Raw genomic sequence first — 15,108 nt, 5'->3', positions numbered from 1 at the left:
CGTTTTTACGTGTTCTGGGCACATCGTTGGTCCTCGCATGGATGATACGGTCTAGAGTTGGTGCTTGTAAGACATACATCATGTGGGCTGGGTACCAATCGAGTGGACTCTTTGTCTAGTGTCGTCAAGGGAACGATAACGATCACGTACATACCTCGGGTATGTTATATACCGCGAGACGTGGATGACACGGAAGATTCCCGGATCTCGTGGGTACACGGAAACAACCTTTGCAGAGTGTAAAACTATTCGAATAGCCGTGTCCATGCTCAAGGACAGTTGGGTAATCCTTCTTAAACTATGTCGAGTCGTTTCCGCGTAAACCAAGTGTGTGTGTGTGTATTAAGGTGATACGTGAGTAAGATGATATGACAAGTCTACATACTTGGCATATAAAGTGAACTAGTGATGTTCAGCCCTCCTCAGATATGATGATATCTGTTACTCGTAATCATGATTACCATCTAGCTTATGATGCATATCCATACAAGAAATTGACCATGCACATGTTTCAATTAAAACTTGCTTTCCCCAAAGGATGCATATTACTTTATTATAGTACCAACTGCATCATCCATATCATGGGTTGTTTGCGAGGACATTCAATATACTCATTGGCTTGCCACTGGTTATTTTAATGGCCAGACATGGAGGAACCAGAGTATGGAGAAGAATTCGTCATCGGACACGGACACGTGAACTAGGACGCTTCCCAGTCAGAATGACTGTTGGTTAAGGTTGATGGCATGGGTTGCCATTTACTACCAAGTATTCCGCTAGTAGTTGTGTTGGTGTGTTTGGCCTTCTTGGCCCTATCTATGTAAGACTTGACCATGATGCTCCTTTATTGTATCAGACGTTGATTTCGGATGTAAGACTCTTGTTATTCAGTATATGTGTGTTTAGTGAGCATTGATCTCTGGGACCACTGTACACATTCATTCGACGATCTCGACTCATAAGTCGGGGTCCCCACACCTTGTTGGCACATTATAAAACAAGATTTTTATCACTTATGTTCAGAATTCATGAGGGAACTCTGGATATTGAGAGTCTCAACTATGACCACATCATGTTGATTCCTAGGATCAAATCCCCGGAGAATGTCAATGAGTACCATCCCATCACATTACTTAGTTCTTGCCTCAAAATTGTGACTAATCTTCTTGCTAATCGAGCACACAAAGTCATCCACGGTCTAGTTCATAATAACCAATACGAATTTCTGAAGGGCTCATCAATACATGACTACCTTGCATGGGCTTTTTAATTCATTCATCAATGCCAAGTCTCTAAGTACATATCATTTTGCTTTAACTCGACTTCACAAATGAATTTGACACCATAGATCATTCTGCTATGATACAAGTGATCAAGAAAATGGGTTTCTACAAACGATGGCTTTAATGGATCCAATGCCTATTCTCCTCTGGAAAAACCTTCAATTTTGCTTAACGGATTTCCAAGCCGCCAATTCCCATGTAAATGTGGTGTACGCCAAGAAGACCCCCTGCCCCCTTGATCTTTGTTCTTGCCGCAGAACTTCTCCAAGCTACGATCAATGATGCTCTGCGCAAACAATGCTTAACCCATCTAATCAATGAGAATAGTAGTGTAGACTTTCCGGCGACACAATATGCTGATGACATGCTTATAATCCTGTCTGCATGTCCAACACAAGCAAAGTTGTGGAAATTCGTACTCACTAACTATGCATCATCAATTGGGCGTTGACTTAATTTTGAGAAATCTACAATCATGCCTATTAACACACCAACAAACCTTTGTGATAGAATCATGTCAATCTTTGGGTGTATTGTGGCTTCCATGCCATCTACATACCTGGGGCTGCCGCTTTGTACCAAAAAACCATCAGTTCAAGACCTTACTTCGGTAGTGTGTCGAACAAAATGCAAAATTATAGTGACAATGCTACTAATGTCACACGCTGGTAAACTAGCCCTTGTCAACTCAATCGTCACGTCGTGGGCCCTCTTCTCCATGGGCACAATTCAACTCCATCCAAAGATAGTGGAACAACTTGAAAAGATCATATCAATCCCTATGGAGAAAAAAGAATGATAGTAGTGTGAAAAGTAATTCTTTGGCTGCATGGGACATAATGTGCCTCCTGAAGATGCATAGAAAGCTAGGCATGCTTGACATTCAAGTCCATGACGATGCAATGCTGCTCAAATTCCTTCATAAATTTTATAATCGACATGACATTCCGTGGGTGAAACTGATTTGGGACACATACTATAGCAAATCAAGCCCTCATGCTTCAGACCCATGTAGATCATTCTAGTGGAGAGATGTTAGGCAACTAAACCCCACCTAGAGGGGAATTACCTCAATTTAGGTGAGAAGCGGAGACACGACTCTCTGTTGGAAGGATTACTCGAACCAAGAAATGTTTTCTAAAACCTTCCCACAAGCATACTCCTACACAACAAGAGAAGATATTTCATTCAATGACTTCCTCCATATTAAAAATCCAAATGTGGTATTACAATTACCTCTCTCTGTCCTAGTCCATGAGGAAGTCGAACAAATGCAGGTTGAAACCCTAGACACATATATCTCTAGATAAAATCATGATATATGGACCTATATTTGAGGGAAGACTCAATTCAAGACCAAAGAATATTATGCATATTATTTCAGGGAGGTGCAAGTCCATCCGGCGTATAAGTGGCTTTGCAAGTCAACCTGGATACCCAAGATTAAGGTCTTCGACTGATTCCCGCTCTCTAACAGCCTCAAAACTCACAACATGCTAAAAAGAAGACATTACAACATTGGAAATAACTTTGATTATTTACTATGTGACACAAATGTTGAAGAAACAGTAGAGCACCTATTGGTTCATTACACATTCGGAAACTTATTGACTGGACACACCATTCTAATAGACTCAAGCTCATTGAAGTAGCCAAAGGGAAATACAAAAGCCACTGGCCATTGACATCATTCTTGAGGCTAAATGGAGGCCCCGAAAGAATGAAAGAATAACTTATTTATGGGGGTCTCCCCTTCAGTTGCATCCTGGAAAACAAGATTTAAAACTCACTTTGGGAACTGAAACTTTAGGGCCTGTAGTAAAAAACAACAACATATTACTGCCATTGTAAACACCAATTAATGATACAACTACCTATAGGAACTCAATAGATTTCCCTTTCCCTTTTGTTCTTAGCTTTGTTTTCCATTTAAGTGTTGTACAGTGTTAGTGGTTTTGATACAAATGCAGTAGAGCTTTTCCTACTATTTAAAAGGTCAAAGCAAGATACCACTACCTTACAATGGTATCATGGGTCGTCCGTCGGTAGCAAAATTGATCGGAGCTTCCCACTATGCCTACAATACTCTGAAGATGCCAGGGCTGATGAGCGTCATCACCATCCATACCAACAGCAAAAGCATTATCCTCTGCGCCAACAAGCTCTACTAGGAGGCAGTCACAGCATCTGCCGACAGGGCACTGCTCCTGCCGAAAAAGCTTTCGGGGAGAAGAAGAACAAGACTACCAACAATACCTCTCGCAAGGACTTCGGGAAGTGCACAATGGACAACGGAATGCCCGCCAAGGACTTAGCGAAGAGCTCCGTCGCAAGGAGAAATAAGATCAAAGTGGCAACCCCCAATACGAAGCAAGTGAATGCACGTGAGGATGGCAAGGATGGCACTTTTACCATAAGTGACACCCTCAACAATAAATAGGAAATTGAGCTCATCTCCTTCTTGCGGGGGAATGTCAATGTGTTTTCTTGGAAACCATCTGACATCCTCAGTGTTCCCAGAGAGATGGTGGAGCACCACCTTTCTGTCTGGCCTCATGCAGATGCCATCAAGCATAAGGTCAAGAAGGAAGATCTAGACTGCCAAGAGTTGATTGTCGAAGAGATCAAGAAATTAGAAGTGGCAGACTTAATTAGGGAGTGATCCACCAAACTTGGTTGGCGAGCCCAGTGGTAGTTAGGAAGGCAAACTGAGAGTGGAGGCTATGTATCGAATTTACTGATATAAATAAAGCTTGTCCAAAAGATCCCTTTCTTTTGACGTGCATTGATCAAATAGTGGAGTCCACTGTCGGCTGCGGTGTAGTCTCCTTCCTTGATGCTTACTGTCATTATCATGAGGGAAGATAAAGAGAAAACCAAATTTATTACTCCGTGTGGAACATACTTCTTTAAGCATATGCCTTTCAGACTAAGAAGTGTTATCTTAACATTTGCAAGAGCTATCAAATTGGTTTTTAGCCCCATATACACAAAAATGTGGAAACATATATGGCTGATATAATGGTCAAGACAAAACACGAGGCCACATTGATTCAAAGACCTACAAGAGACATTTGACAACTTGCGCAAGATAAATTTGAAGCTCAATCCTGTGAAGTGCGTGTTTGGCATTCCATCCAGCAAGCTCCTCGGGTTCTTAGTGTCCTAGCACAGTATTGAAGCCAATCCCGCCGAGATCGAAGAAACTAAGCAGTTGGAGGTACCGAAGGGCGTCAAGGATGTGCACCGCTTGGCAGGTTGTATTTCCGCCCTTGGTATGTTCATTTCTAAGTGTGCAGAATGCACACTATCGTTTTTTCAAGATTTTGAAAGAGGAAGGTCCAATGAAATGGACTCCGGAAGCGGAGACAGCGCTCCAAGATGTGAAAAAGTACCTATCTTCGATGTCAGTACTACTTGTGCCTATGCCGCAAGAGCCTTTGATGCTATATTTTTTAGCAACCAATCAAGTGGTTAGTGCTGCACTTGTGGCAGAGAGAGAAGCCAAGAACAAAGAGGTAGAAACTCCTAAGCTGACAGTCGGCAAGCGAGATTTAACTCCGGAAATCCTAGGTGCTGCAAATACAAATACACCACAAGAAGAAAATCAACAAGTTGTGCAGAAGAAGAAGATGGTGCACCGCCGAGTATATTTTGTCATCTCTCTTCCGCACGGGGCTAGGTTAAGATATTATGGCATGCAAAATTTGCTTTTCTGCCTCCTCATTGCCTCCCGGAAGTTGCGCCATTACTTTGAAGAACACCAGATCACCCTCGTCACTCACTTTCCATACAACACATCTTGTGGAATCCAGAAGCCACCAATAGGATTGTTGAGTGGGCGTTGGGGCTGGCCAGCATTGATCAAAGTTTTGAAAGCACAACAACTACCCAAAGGAGAGCATTGGCGGAATTCATTACCGAATGGACACCAATGCAAGACGAGGAAATTACAAAAACATCCCTCCCTGATAAGGAAACACCTTAAGAGTGGATTATGTACTTTAGAATCCTTTTCACTGCAAGGCGCCGATGGCCGGCATGCTGCTTGTCGCACGCACCAGAGAGTTCCTCAAGTAGATGATCCAAATGCACTTTCCGAGGGAGCTATCGACAAACAACACTACTGAATATGAAAGACCGCTTATCAGTCTATGAATTAGGGTTTATCTTGGCATCAAGAAGCTAATCGTTCGAGGAGGTTCATAGCTTGTCGTACGTGAAGTAAACAAGGATTATAAGAGCCTTTTGATGGAAGCTTATGTCGATAAAGTAAAAAAATTGGAAGAGAACTTTGACGGTCTCCAAACGGAGCATGTTCCCCATTCTGAAAACAACATTCCTAATGACTTGTCAAAACATGTTGTTTAGAAGCTGCATGTGTAACCTATGACTTTTGTTGTCCAACAGACTCAGCCATCTATCACACCATCAATGAGGCAATTCAAGAAGAGAAAATTAATTCTTGTGACTAATTTCTGGCGTAGCTACCAACCATTCCTAACAAAGTTGCCGAAAACAGCACATTGCTTGCGGGTGAGCAGCAAACTCCGACAGGATATCAAGTACTTGACATTGAAGCCAACGCTCCCACGACAGAAGATATGCCTTTAATCCTTGTCATTGAGCCACAAGCTCCAGCGTGGACACAACATATAGTCCAATAACTTTAGACAATGGAACTTATAGAAGAGCAAGAATAAGCCACTACAAGAAATATGTCAACTAGTGAACTTCTCGCAGTGACCCTGGCTGAAATGGTCGTAAATCTACGACAAATTGAGAAAAATTGGTCGTAAGCTGTTCGGGAGGCTCCATCCCCAAACCATAACGACCAATTTGATAAAAAAGGTCATAATTTCCTTATGAGAAATGGTCGTAAAGCAGATAGCCCTGGTTCGCTGCCTAATTTCTAGCTAATTATGACCAATATAGATGGTCATAGCTATGACTAGGTGCCACATCATCAGTTTTGCCTATGTGTCATGTCTATGTGTCAATTTTTGCCCTAGTTTGTGAAGCAACCTACTATTCTATCGTTCCCAAAATTCCCCAAAAATTCACATAAATTCTTTGGATGACATATTACTCAAATATGTCAAAACCCTTCCTTCCCTAGTTCGCAAATAATTTAGAAATATTCATTTTCCTATTCTGTTTTGAATAGCACTTTGTGAAGGATGTTCTATTTATATTTTCTTGATTGCCCTCAAACATTTTGGGCACTCTTGCCTATCCAAATCATTGCCTCATGAAAAACTTCATCTCCGTTTTCCTAGTAAATATTTCTCAGCATATTTCCAGAGTTTGTGTTCAGATAGAAGCTTTGTAAAGGTATTACTAGGTAGGGATATCCTAATGAGTTGAATTTTTCTCACATCTTCTATATGCCCAAACCATAGCTCTCCACAAAATTTGAGCCGCATCTAACAATCCATGTGAGCTCATCTTTGTTTTTGGTAATATTTTCAGTTTCTGAAGCAAGTACATTTTATATTACTTTATAGTTGATGAAAATTTACCACGAGATGAGACGGAACATAGAACCTCCTTCCACCAAATTTTAGCTCAATTAATTTGGACAATTTCCCTCAATATTTTCCCAATGTTCTGTTAAGTGGAGAGCATCGTGAAGGAAGTATAATTTTTTATTTATCCAAATTTTATGAAATTTTTGCACTGCCTTAATGTGCCCAAATTATCATCCTCCTCCAAATTGCAGCTCAATCCAATCATCTATATAAGCCCAGTTTCAATTAGCATTTTGTGTCCTGATTGGCACATTTCAAAGCAAGTGCTATCTATACCCCTCCTATTGCCCTCAAACTATTTGGGACATATTCCATATACAAAGCTTTGTCACATACCAAAATTCAGCTCCATTTTCCTAGTAAATATTCCTCAGAAAATTTCCAAAGTTTCTATCCACAAAGAAACTTTGTGAAGGAAGTACTAGCTAGGATCCATTCATTCATTTGAGCCCAGCTTCAACATCCATAGTTCCTCCCAGTTTGGTACTCTGCAAAGAAAATTCCACCTAGGATCATCAATTTGAGCTCAAAAATTGCCAAGACAGTCTCCTTAGTAGATGATCATCTTCAGCCAAAATTTCGGCCCATTGTCCATGTGCATTTCCCCCCATCGCTGATCAAACACTTGGCTGATTCATGTTTGAGCTTAGTTCAGTCTTCTTTTGAGATTCTTTTATTGTATCCTTATTACTAACACCTACCGAGGGATTGTCCAACCCACCAGACATGCCTAGTCCACCCAGAACTTGTGGCAACTCCACGGTCACGCGGTGACCACACGAGCTGGCATGCTAGTTTACGCGCTCTGGAGTTGGGGCCATCGCCCAGCATCCAAACCTCGACGTCTCTCCACCACACCATGTATTTATGATTAAATAGATACTAATGCACCTAGAAATGATTAAAAAAAATAAAGATCAAGCTATAAGGCAGATATAGTTCAAACTTGACCCACTTCTACCTGAATCAGCGAAAAATTGTCTTTTTGATGAGAGGTTGATCAAAAAATTTAACACCCAACCATTTGGTCAATTGTACATTAAATATGGCCTAGTATTTTAGAAAATTGATTTGCTACAATTTTGCAACATATATATGGTAGGTCCTTCACAAAAAAACTCTTTTTGGGCACTCCAAAAATGGAAAATGAATTTTTCGTCCAAAGAAAATGAAGACTTCCTTATTTAACATTGTTTGCCATTACATTATCCACCCTTTTGCATAATATTATATCATTTCAACAAACTATTGCATGAATGCTGCCATAAGATTGATCATTTCGCTTGAAAGCCATGAATCTTCACACATGATAGGTCATTTTGAGAATACTTTTTTAAAATTATTGTCATATTACAAGTTTCTTATACTACCTAGTAACTTGGTCACATATATTGACACAATGCGAAGGTTTTCCAATAATTCTTTTTAAACTTTTCGTGCCCATTTCAAAATGCGGTCAAAACGACGGGTATTATCGTTCCTAGCTAGTGGTTGAATCTTGGAAAAGTTTTGGTGTTTCTATGATGAAATAGGTACTTGTGTACCTAAAAATGATTTTTGGAAAAAATAAGGAACAAACTATAAGGCAGTTGCAGTTCAAATTTGACCAGCTTCCAACTAGATCGACGAAAATTTGTCTTTTTAACAAGAGTTGGATAAAAGATTTTGACAACAAACCATTTGTTCAATTGTAAATTAAATTTGGCCTAATATTTTAGAAAAATGTTTGGTCCACTTTTACAAAAAATATATGGTATGTCCTGCACAAAAAAACTTATTTTGGGCCCTCAAAAATTGGAAAATGAATTTTTCATCAAAAGAAAATGAAACTTCCTTAGTCAACATTGTTTTCCATTACAATATGCACCCTTGTGCATAATATTAGATCATTACAACAAACAATACCATGAATGTCGCCATAAGATTGATCATTTGGCTTGAAAGCCACGAATCTTCACACATGATAGCTCATTTCTGGGAACACTTTTTTTAAATAATTTCCGTATTACAAGTATATTATTTTTCCTGGTAACTTTGTCACATATAATGACACAATGCGAAGGTTTTGCAAGAAAAAATTCATGGCCATTTCAAAATGCAGTCAAAACGGCGGGTATGACCGTTCCTAGCTAGTGGTTGAACCTTGGAAAACTTTTAGTGTTTCTCTGATTAAATAGATACTTTTGTATGTCAAAATTGTTTTTGGCAAAAATAGAAATCAAACTATAAGGCAACTATGGTTCAAATTTGACCCGCTTCCAACTCAATCGATGAAAATTTGTCTTTTTCACGAGAGGTGGATAAAAGATTTTGACACCCAACCATTTGGTCAAGTGTATATTGAATATGGCCTAGTATTTTAGAAAAATGATTTGGTCCAATTTTGCAGCAAATATATGGTAGGTCCTTCTCAAAAAACTCATTTTGGGCACTCGAAACATGGAAAATGAATTTTTCGTCCAAAGAAAATGAAAAATTCCTTAGGCAACAATGTTTGCCATTGTAAGATGAAAATGGAAAAGGATTTTTTCGTCCAAAGAAGATGAAGATTGGTCATTTGACTTGAAAGCCATGAATCTTCACACATGATAGCTCATTTGTGAGAACACTTTTTTAAAATAATTGTCGTATTACAAGTTTATTACTTTTCCTCTTAACTTGGTCACATATAATGACAGAATGCGAAGGTTTTCCATTTTTGTTCATGACCGTTTCAAAATGCGGTCAAAACAATGGGCATGACCGGTCCTAACTAGTGGTTGAATCTTGGAAAACTTATGTACCTAGAAATGAGATTTGAGAAAAATAAAAAGAAATCTATGAGGCAGTTGTAGTTCAAATTTGACTCTCTTTGAGTTGAATCGGAGGAAATTTGTCTTTTGAACGAGAGGTGGATGGAAAGATTTTGACAACCAACTGTTTGGTTAATTGGACATAAAATGGCACCACACCATTTTTAGAAATCATTAGACCATATGCGAACATGTCACCGTGTACCATCGACGCCAAGGGTGATGCACCACAGCTCACTCCGAAGGAGACCTGACAGGAAGCGCGGTCCGTAAGCAGTTCGATGGATTCTTTTGAGGACCTGAACCCCCACATGCCAGGGAGGGACCTCGTAGGAGCGCGACGCAGCTATGGGCTGCCCTATGTCGACCTGATCGCCACTTGGGCCGTGTGGATCGGCCTTCGACATGAAATTGTACCGTGATGACACAAACTTCAACGATGTTCATGTCAACACTGCAAAACTTTTTCATGTAGAGCACTTCTTCAGTTGAATCAATAATAATAATGTTACCTTCCGTGAAAAAATCAGGTGTCAACAAGATCCTTCACAAAACAACCATCTTTGTCACTCAAAATAGAAATTGTTTTTCCTCTGAAAAAAACTTATTTTCAATAAATTAAGACCAATTTAGATGGTCATAACGTCTTCATAGTATTAATTGCGTTTTAATTGGTTCATGGGTATCTCAGACGGATTATGCATCAAAGACCGTTGGATGATCCCGGATCCAACGGCTGCCCGCACCTCTCTAGCCAAGAACGTAGCTTTGTCCTCCTCACATTTTCCATCCACCCCCTGCCTCCTTTCTTCCTCTCTTCTCCTTCCTCCCTCCTCCCGTGCTCTGTCCTCCCATCGCCTCCCCTCATGGAGCTCATCACTCCGCACATGGCCTCCTCCGTGCCCTCCTCCTCCCGTACACTCCCCTCCCCTCCCATCCCATCCCTTCCCATCAGCAGAAAGGAGAGAAGAACACAAGGGAGGGAGATCCACCACAACCCAGCCAAAGCTTTCTCACCTCGCCGGCAGGTCCCTATGTCGTCCCCCGCCTCCTCCTCCCCCAGCCCCGACCATATTCCCTTCCGCCACACCTGCCTACTCCGCCTAATCCACCGCTGTCTCCAACTCCGTGGCATACGGAGACAACATCATCAACCCGCCGCTCACCTACTTTGACTTCCAACCCTTCGACCGCATGGAGCCTGCGCACGTCCGCCCGGGATCCACGCGCTCCTCGCCCACCTTGTAATCCCTCTCCCTCCCTCGGTGTCGTCTCTCGCTTCTCTTCCTCGTCGTTGCTACCGCGCCAGTCCGATCTATGCATGCGGGTCCTTTTGGGCGGATTGGGTGGATCTGGGTCGTCTAGGGCCTCATTTTGCAGCAACACAGCTGAGTTCTGAGCTGATACTTCCCTTCCCATGTCGCCATGTGTGTGCAAAAAAAATCATCGCTTGCTTGATTAGCATTAGAAGTTGGTGCCACGAGAGGATTAATTCCCTCCTTCGTTTGTCAAACTGTGATTAGTGCAATGAAGTCGTTCTAATGTTGTCCTCAAATGCTTCGAGTTCATGTTGGAGTGTCGATTTCCTTTGCCGGCTGGCTCATCGGCTCCTATGCCGGACAAATAAGGAGCTTGTTGGTTGGTCGGATGTTGCTTGCAAGACCGAGCAATCCTTTGTTCTCTCCCTACTTGTTGCACACACACATACAGACACTACGAGAGCTTGACATGTACTCCTATATTATTTTTTTTGGGAGGTCCGACCTCATGTGTGTTATTTTCACCTGTAAAATAAAACCATCTTTTCTTTTTGCTCTCGATCCATTCCTACTGGATGGTTGGTTCACTTCGTTGGCCGACGTATGCTGGTGTTGCAGGCCACACCACAAAATGGTGCCAGACAAGAAAGTACTTGTTGGTTAGTGATTATGTATGTGGCTGGGCACCATGTTTTTTCTGCTGCACCAGGGAATACTGAATCATGCTTGCACTATGTATGAATGGCTCTCCCTGCGGTGCTGAGAGTAAATGATGGCATCACGGGTCTCCATTGTGGCATATGTGTGCTTTGTTTCCATCTTGTTTTTCCATCTTGTTAGATAGAATGCTTCAAATTCTTTAATTGTGTTTGGATGAACTCTCTCCTGTCATATATCCCATATGCTGATTGAAGGATTTGGTACACCTGAACATGCTGGACTATAATGGGTATCCACTTATCTTTGCTAAACTAACTGTCCACCCATCGTTTCCTTTCGTATCACCATTCACACAAGAGTGGTAGTCCATTGCTGTGTGTGTTGTCGCTCAGAAATAGACCTGTTCAGGTGCTACTTTCCACATCAAAATAGACATGTAATATGGAGTAGTGTGAGATGTTTTTTCTCTCTTACCATCTTGTTGATGTTATCTTTGTATACGACAATGTACTTTATGGTTAACTAATCTTGTACATGTTTTGTTTCACCTCTCTTTTCATGTTGCTTGTTTGAGCTAACGTATGTTATTTCTGCTATAGCCATGGCAGGAATGGCATCGGAAGGTTCCCAGTTTGACACTAAGAATTATGATTCTGAGATGAAGGAGCTGCTGCACCGGAAGGTCCGAGATGCTATTGGTGCTGGTCTTGTTCCTTTGTCTAGGTTTGTGTAGATTTATTCCACCGGTTGCTGCTAGTGTTAGGTAGTTGTTGTGGGTTTCTAACTTTGCAACGCTGAGGATATCTTTTATGTTGCACCTGAATTTCTTTATTGAAGCCGTTAGGCTTGGTAGTTGCTTGTAAGTCTTGAGCATCGGTTCTACTCTGAAAAATCATTTTGTCTCAGTTACCTTTATCAATTTGATGTAATTAGGATTGGTTATTGTTGAGCGGTAATTCAAAAATATAGTTATGCCCTTTCAGAATAGTTTAAGTTGATTCTTTATTGTCGACGAATTAGATGGTTACAAAACATTAAAATTATGTGAATTTTAGTCTTCGAGATGTGCACATGGATGTCACACATTTGCATACCTAAAATTGCTCATTATCATTTAATGTCTTTTTTATGCTGCATCTTGGTCGACATAGAAATCACATTTTCCCAGTTCTTCGAAATAATAATTTAAGATATCTAATGTCGTAGGCTTGAGAATACAATGTGGTTTATATATGCTATTTCAAAAAAATCAGTGCAAAAGTGTTTCCATAGGTCATTATGGAATCTAAGAAATATTTTTTTGCATTATATAGGTCCAAATTGAAGTTAGAAAACACTTAGTATATAAATTATGTACTTTAAAAAATATTTTAAATATTAAATCAAAGAATTATCTTTTTTTCTTGCGGTTGTATCCAAAAAGTCTTTTTTATAGTGCACATTAAAAAAATGCAGGGTAGTCCGAATTAACTCTATTGTTTATAGAAAATAATAATTAAATATCATGTTCACTTGCAAACATCTATTCCATATTGTGACCCAATCCTGCACAAATACGCATGCAGATTCCCTATGTATGGATCACTAGTAAATCTCCTTTCTAGTACTACATCATGCACATTTAAGAAAAGTAGTACATTAGACAATCCCATCCATCCATGGAAATGTGTTGATACGCTGATCTTTTTGTTTATTGATTTTCCTTGGTGGCTGTCCATAACGTGTCTAGGATATATTTTGTTTTTTGAAAGGAATGTTCATAATATATTGGCTCCGATTTTTCTAATTCTTCTCAGCTGATTATGTAATAGGATGACCATGGAAGTCCCAGCCCTGACTATGGCCCTCAAGTGACGTCGGCCTTTGATCGCCATCGAAGGAGCTCCATGCTGAAGAAGAGAACACTTGTAGAGCTTGTAACCGTGATTCCCATACTTGTAGAGCATGTATGTAGTTATTACACTTGTAGAGCTTGTAAAGTACAACTTGTATTCTGTGTCACTTGTAGAGCTTGTATTGATTCATTTTACACCTTGTATTATGTTTTTTGCTTGCCAATTGAAATACTGGTTATTTTCTTATTGCAAATTAAAATACGAAGAATCTAAGCCTAATAGCTGGGACCCACTTATTAGAACGTGACAAGGTGGACCTATTTGACTAGTGGACCCATTTTATAAAAAAAGAGAACTAAAATTGTTGGTCAAAAAAGGCCATGGCTGAAAAAATAAAAAGGCTGAATTATACGGTTGGCTCGTGAAACTGTCCAATTGGCACGAAAAAATATAAATGGGCTGAATTAGTGGGCTCAGCCCATGTAAAATACCGAACTGGACCAGGCTGATTCTTATCAACGACCAATCCAATTGGTCGTAACTTTGCCTCGTCGGCATGCGATGTTGGATCCGACATGCCCTAGGCAGACAACTAATGCTCAAAACAATTGGTCGTAGGACCAACGACCTTTTCGTTTAGTCGTAAATGTCTATGACCATTCCAGAAGAAAGGTCGTTATAGTTCATTAGAGACGGTCATCTTTTGAGCAACCCATTTTGGTCACAAAAAGGTCATAAATGGAAAACAATGGCCATTCAGTGACCAATATTGAAGGTCACGGGTTGACATATTTCTTGTAGTGAGTTGAAAGAGTAGGCCGACAATCAAGCATGTAACAGTTTGTAGAAAACACTCTCTACAAGAGAAGGCCAAATGGGGTGAAATTGAAGTGTATCTATTGGGAAGATGGACAAAAGTTGTTGGCAAAAATACATGGAGGGATGTGCGGTTACCATATCGGCTGTCGTGTGCTTGTTGGCAAGGCCCTCCGTCTTGATTTCTACTGGCCTACAACCCTTCAAGATACCTTGGCGATGGTAAGGAGATGTGAAGCATGCCATTTCCACGCCAAGAAAATTCATTAGCCATTACAAGCCCTTCAAACCATACCGCTCTCCTAGCCTTTCTCGATCTCGGGGATTCACATCGTCGACCCTTTCCTCGTGTTACTAGGGACTCTGAGTTCTAGTTCATTTCAATCAACAAGTTCATAATGTGGAATGAGGTAGAGCGAGAGAGAAAGGTAACAACACAAGTAGTCGTCAAGCTTTTTAAATGAATAAACTGCCGTTTTGGTGGCCCCAACACGATCATCACTTACAATGGCACATAGTTCACAAGGGGCACCTTCATGCAGTATTATCACGATGTTGGTGCCATAATTTGCTTTGCATCAGCTGCTCACCCTAGAAGCAATGGCTAGGTAGAGAGAGTGCATGCTGAAGTGTTGTGTGTCCTCAAGACAAGGACATTCGACAAGCTGCACAAGTGCGGAAGTTATTGGATTGATGAGCTGTCGGTGGTTCTTTGGTCACTCACAACGACACAAAATTGAGCCAGCGGCGAGACACCCTTCTTCCTGGTTTATGTTGCAGAAGCTGTGCACCTTACATAACTCACATACTGATCACCTCGAGTGCAAGCCTTCGAGGAAGACGAGCAAGAGAAACTATGGCAAAATGTTGCCATGATCTTATAGGAACATCGTCTTTGGGCTGCCTTGCATGCCACTTGGTACCAGCAACCT

At 40.8% G+C, this 15,108-nt stretch overlaps 1 protein-coding gene across 1 annotated transcript; it reads left to right on the top strand.

Annotated features, from left to right (window-relative positions):
* Window positions 1-9,887: 9,887 nt before the first annotated feature.
* On the top strand, window positions 9,888-13,563 carry LOC123398093 (proline-rich receptor-like protein kinase PERK2). The gene is made up of 4 exons (XM_045092599.1): window positions 9,888-10,019; window positions 10,373-10,850; window positions 12,125-12,248; window positions 13,337-13,563. The coding sequence occupies exons 1-4, from the start codon at window positions 9,888-9,890 to the stop codon at window positions 13,377-13,379; spliced, it is 777 nt and encodes a 258-aa protein (XP_044948534.1). The 3' UTR covers window positions 13,380-13,563.
* The last annotated feature ends 1,545 nt before the right edge of the window (window positions 13,564-15,108 follow it).

Source organism: Hordeum vulgare, chromosome 1H (genome assembly GCF_904849725.1).
Source record: "Hordeum vulgare subsp. vulgare chromosome 1H, MorexV3_pseudomolecules_assembly, whole genome shotgun sequence".
NCBI classification, from domain to species: Eukaryota; Viridiplantae; Streptophyta; class Magnoliopsida; order Poales; family Poaceae; genus Hordeum; species Hordeum vulgare.
The sequence above is the reverse complement of the archived record's forward strand: the minus strand, read 5'-3'. Positions and strand labels throughout refer to the sequence as shown.